At 35.6% G+C, this 5879-nt stretch overlaps 1 protein-coding gene across 1 annotated transcript; it reads left to right on the top strand.

The window, feature by feature from the left end:
* LOC109233070 (3-oxoacyl-[acyl-carrier-protein] reductase FabG-like) lies at window positions 479-1970 on the top strand. The gene is made up of 2 exons (XM_019398822.1): window positions 479-990; window positions 1593-1970. Exons 1-2 carry the CDS (start codon window positions 865-867, stop codon window positions 1869-1871), a joined length of 405 nt encoding a protein of 134 aa, XP_019254367.1. The 5' UTR covers window positions 479-864; the 3' UTR covers window positions 1872-1970.

Here is a 5879-nt window from a genome sequence, read left to right as displayed (position 1 = left end):
CTGAAACTCATTATTTGATGTTGATAGCTTTAGCAACTACATATTGGATCAAATGTGACATAAATTAGTTGATCGATTTTTTCCTATTTTATTTGAATAATCACGAATATAATTAGTTGGTATCGAGGAAAATGCATAAACAACGTATGCCATTCAAATAAGTACCTACGTAATTGGATCTAACAGTTAAACAAATTGAAGTTATCTAAAAAGATTTGAACAATAAATGCCAGTCAAAAATTGCAACTGCTGTCTCCCTACTCTAACCCTAACTTAGGCTTCTTTCGAGTTATAACTAGCTAGGCATGCACAAGGGTCGAGTTTTATGTTTAAATAAATTATTTCTAAATTTTTTAAACCTATTTCTAATGAGAGATATTTTTTCTCTCATTTTCTCTTTATATTTACCCCATTCTTCGTCGTAAAATTACAAAANAATAAGTAAGTAATTCTGTATGATATTCATAAAATATTCATATTTGACACTTGTAGTGGAGCTAGAAATTCTTAGAGGTAAATTTCGAAAAAAAAAAATATGTCACAAGCTAGCTCGGCCCCATGGTCTACACTTGGAGAAAATACAATACTTCATCCCATCTTAAAATAGAGAATTGACGAGTGAACTTTTACTGGGAGTAATTACTTAAAGTTTATGGTGTTATTTTTTGAACTTTTAAATAACCTATTCATCCCAAAGAGAATGATTGAATTTGGTAGGCTACTTTAGCTCCATAATCTTAATCTACATTTGTGTTTATAGGTGGAATAAAATCAGCATTAGATCTTTCTGAGGAAGAATGGCGCAATACTTTAAATACAAATTTGACAGGATCTTGGCTAGTTTCCAAGTATGTTGGAAGATACATGAAAGCTGCAAAAAGGGGAGGCTCCATTATTAATATTTCATCTGCTGCTGGTTTAAATAGAGTTTTATTTCGTGGGGGTATTGCCTATATCTCCTCCAAGGCAGCCATGGATTCCATTACAAAGGTTATGACCTAATGTCCAAACTTATCTTACCCTAGGGTGCTTTTGGTATGAAGTCATTTTCTGGTGTTTGGTTCTTATATTCAACACCTAGACATTATAATCTATTTTTAATACTCAAAGTTTTAAGCACACACTGAGTTGCTATATTTTTATCGAACTTTAATAAATGATTGTTTCTTTAGAAAATATTTTTAACTCTCCAACCAGAAGATATTTTGTCAAAAAATATTTTCCATAAAATCATGTTAGTCATACCAAACACACCTCTACTCTAAATTTTATGAGATGGGAAAGTTGAAATCGTGCACTCATTATGAATTATAATTTGTCAATTCCATAAAATGGTGTCAGTCATACCAAACACACCTCTACTCCTTTAGACTTTATGAGATGAGGAAGTTGGAAATCATGCTAACTCTTTATGAATTATAATTTGTCAATTCCATTTGGTCCCATGTAGGATTTTTCCAAACCTTTCATTTTTACTTTTGTCGTTTCTAATTTATTTATTAAATTTATCTGTTTTTCCTAGACAAATATTTCTGGCTTTCCCATCTTCGAGAAATCTCTAAATTGACATTTTGATATATATCTACATGCAGATAATGGCATTAGAATTGGGAGAATACAACATTAGAGTGAATGCAATAGCTCCAGGGCTTTTCAAATCAGAGATTACTGAGAAACTAGTAGAACAAGATTGGCTAAAAAATGTAGCAACAAGAACTGTTCCACTGAAAACTTTTGGAACCACAAATCCAGCATTAACTTCACTAGTGAGATATTTGGTCCATGACTCTTCCAACTATGTATCTGGCAATATCTTTATTGTTGATGCTGGTTATACTCTACCTGGCTTCCCTATCTTTTCTTCTCTATAAGTTATATCACTTGAAGAGGAATAGTAGTATATTATTGATTAAATATTTTTCTATTATTAGGAATGTGGTGTATGCATAATTCATGAATCTTGTTTTTGAGTAGTTGTCCCAAAATGAAAAGGTTGAAATTATACAATAATCTCATGGTTAAATCCATGTCCTTACCGATATGAAACCAATACACACACCCTTTATGGGTTGTTATTCATCTTAATACAGTGCTAGAAAGTACAAGTAATATTCCTATATATATCTACTTAATCTTTTTGGAAGAGTCCAACTCAAGTACAATAACTAACAGTGGCTTGTTGGAGGAGTCCAACTCAAATACAATAATGAGCACTAGCAGTACATTAACATGCCCCTTTAAGCTGACATGATTGAGAAGAAATGTGAAGCTTGTCACGAAAAATTGAAAACCGATGAGACGATAAACCTTAAGAGAGAATGTCTACAAGTTATCTGTTAGTAGATATATAGCGAACCAAAATAGAACTAGCTGCAACATGTTCTCGAATAAAGTAAAAATTAATCTCCAAATATTTGGTTCAATCATGATAAACAGGATCAATAGATAAATATAAAGCACTAATGTTATCACATAGTACCAAATAGAATTACCCAAGTCACGAAGGTGATGTTGAATCCATGTTAATTCCACTATGGTATGAGCTAAGCCTCGATGTTCGGCTTCAGTACTAGAGCGAGAGACAGTAGATTGCTTTTTACAACTCCAAGATATAAGATTTGGACAAAAAAATGACAAAATCAGTAGTTGATCAACAGATGTCGAACACCCAATCTAATCAGCCTCAAAGTAGGCCATTACAGACAAAAATGAGGAATGTAGGTTAAGGTCAGGGGTTATCATACCAGCAAGGTAGCGAATGATATGTTTAACAACAATAAAATGAATGGTACGAGGAGAACTCATGAGATACAGTATTTATAGCATTGAGATGTCATGCCTAGTAATATAGTGAGATACTACAAGGCACCTACAAGACTGCGATAATGCGAAGGATCTAGAAAACAAATTACACTCATGTCCAGATAGTCGAGAACTAGATGTAGGAGATAGAACTAGTTTACAATCAACTAAAGATGCACAAGAAAGAAGATCACAAGCATATTTAGCTTGAGATAAATGGAGACATTTAGAGGTTATTGTAATATGAACACCTAAAGAGTAATGAAGAGGGCCAAGATTGTTCATAGAAAATTAAGATATAGCTCTGATACCATGATATGAAACCAGAGCACACCCTTTATGGTTTCATCTTTATATAGTGATACAAAGTACAAGTAGTATTCCTACATATATCTACTTAATCTTGTTGGAAGAGTCCAACTCAAATACAATAACTAATAATAGCTTGTTGGAATAGTCCAACTCAAATACAATAACAAACAGTAGCAGTACATTTACATTTAGTTACTTCATATCGAGTTATGGGATGAATTCATAACCTTTCTTGATACACTGAGTTAAAGAGCACCCAACTATCACCCAATGCGCCCTCATGAATCTTGAAATGGTAGAATAAAAACTCTCGTCAAATACAAACGTTTTAAATTACTCTATTGAAGATTCATTCAAAGTTCGCTCTTTCATCGACCAACCCTATGACTTCAATTTTGACGTTACAAGGTTTATAGTCAAAACACTGTGGCACTAGATTTGGCGCTTTAGGCCTTAAGGGACTATACATTTTTACACATCAAACTTTTGGTAAACTGATCTTAACTCTGTTTAAAATGCCCAAATAATAATTCGTTTGAACCAATGGAAACTAAACTTTGGCGAATACATGTCACGACCCAAACTGATGAGCCGCGACGGCCACCCAGTACCTTACTCAACCGAGTACCAACACGATCCAAACCGATGGGCCGCGACGGCCACCCAGTACCTTACTCAACCGAGTACCAACATAACGTATCTTTCTTATTACATCATCATATACACGTGACATACGGGCCTAATAGGCCAACATAATCATTTATAAACTCAAAATATAGGCCGACAAGGCCGTACAATCTTTCACGTACACGACATATGTCTACAAGCCTCTAGGAGTACATAAATGTCATAAAGGTCGGGGCAGAGTCCCGCCATACCAAATAATACACGCCTAAATCATACTAACCAAACAAGCAACTCCGAAGCAAATGGAGCGCACCAACATCTTCCGCTGAGCTGATAACCTACTTAGAGGGCTCTCAACCTGTCTATCGGGACCTGCGTCCATGAAACGCAGCGTCCCCAGGCAAAAGGGACGTCAGTACGAAAAATGTACCGAGTATGTAAGGCAATATATTGAAAGCTGAAACTGAATTGATAATATAATAACTGCAAGTAACTGGAAGTCAAAGATAATCTGAAGGTATGCTTACCTGCTGATACTGACTCAACTCTCTCAATATAGTAAGTAAAATAGCTTTCCGGCCCTATAAGGCTCGGTATATATATATATAACTGCTCTGCCGTAGTAGGCTCGCTCATAGGCGCTCGGCCACAGTAGGCTTGGTATATAACTTACCATCTGATCAGAGGTTGCCCAATAGGGGCCTGCCCATCGATTATAGCTCGATGGTAATGAAAATACTGTAATACTGTATATATAGACTCTCTGCTCTCTTGACTGGAGTAAGACAATACTCAATTGAATATGAAGTCCCGATAAGGAGAATATTGTAACTTGCGAGACTAGCGAAATATACATAAATTTCGGGATATGAATTTTTCTTTATGGCTCATTAACAAAATCATGTAATGACAAGATCATGCAAAATGAAAGAAGAGCTTAGCCTTAACATACCTGGAGTAGGGAAAAATCCATATGATATTCTTGGAAAAAATTACACCGTACTCCCTTAGAATCGCAAATTTCACGCTTTATCGCATTATGAAGTTTCAAACGAGCTATTGATCTCCATTCATTAGCAAACTTAGCGTCCAACTTGCTGGTCGAGATGCGAGAGCAACTCATATCTACAACAACTCCAGTAGCTATAAGTATACCACCAGGTTCAGTGCTCAATATCACATAATCCCCATTCCTAAGTGAGGATTCAAACTTTTTCATAGGAAAATTAGAACTATTGAGAGAATCTCCATCCTGTTGATGAGTGGCCAAGGAAGTCCAATCTCGATATACAAAGTGATAAGTAAATTGATTTCCTTTGCAAAAGTTTGTTGGTGTGGTTCGTTCTCAACTTCTTTAGCCTCCAAGTTATGCCATAATATGGCTGGTTTATTTTCCAAGTTATTTTACTATTAAAGAAATGAAATTCCAAGGAATATTTCTGTTAGAAGAAGCTTTGAAGAAGAAGAAATTATTCTTATTAATTGCTCAGCTGAGCTGAAACAGATGCACACGTGTAGATATATACTCAGTATCCAATAGTCAGTTATCAACTAACTATAATTATACTAACACCCCTAACTTCTAGATGTATACACTTAGGTCCCTATCATATATACATCCATACAATTAACTCCTCATTTCAATACTCCCCCTCAAGCTGGAGGGTGTAAAATATTTAACACACCAAGCTTGCTAAGTAGAAACTGATGTTGTGGAGATGCTAATCCTTTAGTAAAGATGTCAGCTTGCTGAAGGTGCGTGGAAATATACTGAGTGCACAATATGCCTTCTTTGAGTTTCTCTCTGATAAAGTGACAGTCTATTTCAATGTGCTTCGTACGTTCATGAAAGATTGGATTAGTTGCAATCTGAATTGCTGCCTTACTATCTGAGAACAACTTAGTTGGTTGTTGAATTGGAGTTCCAAGTTCTGCAAACAGACCTCTCAACCACACAATCTCAGCCACTGCAGATGCCAGGCTTCTGTATTCTGCTTCAGCACTACTTCTAGACACTGTATGCTGCTTCTTGGACTTCCAAGAGATCAAAGAATCCCCAAACTTCACAGGATAGCCACTAACTGATCTTCGACTCATAGGACATGCTGCCCAATCTGAGTCACAAAATCCAACCAAGG

Source organism: Nicotiana attenuata, chromosome 10 (assembly GCF_001879085.1).
Source record: "Nicotiana attenuata strain UT chromosome 10, NIATTr2, whole genome shotgun sequence".
Classification (NCBI taxonomy): Eukaryota; Viridiplantae; Streptophyta; class Magnoliopsida; order Solanales; family Solanaceae; genus Nicotiana; species Nicotiana attenuata.
This window is presented reverse-complemented; position numbering and strand designations above follow the sequence as displayed.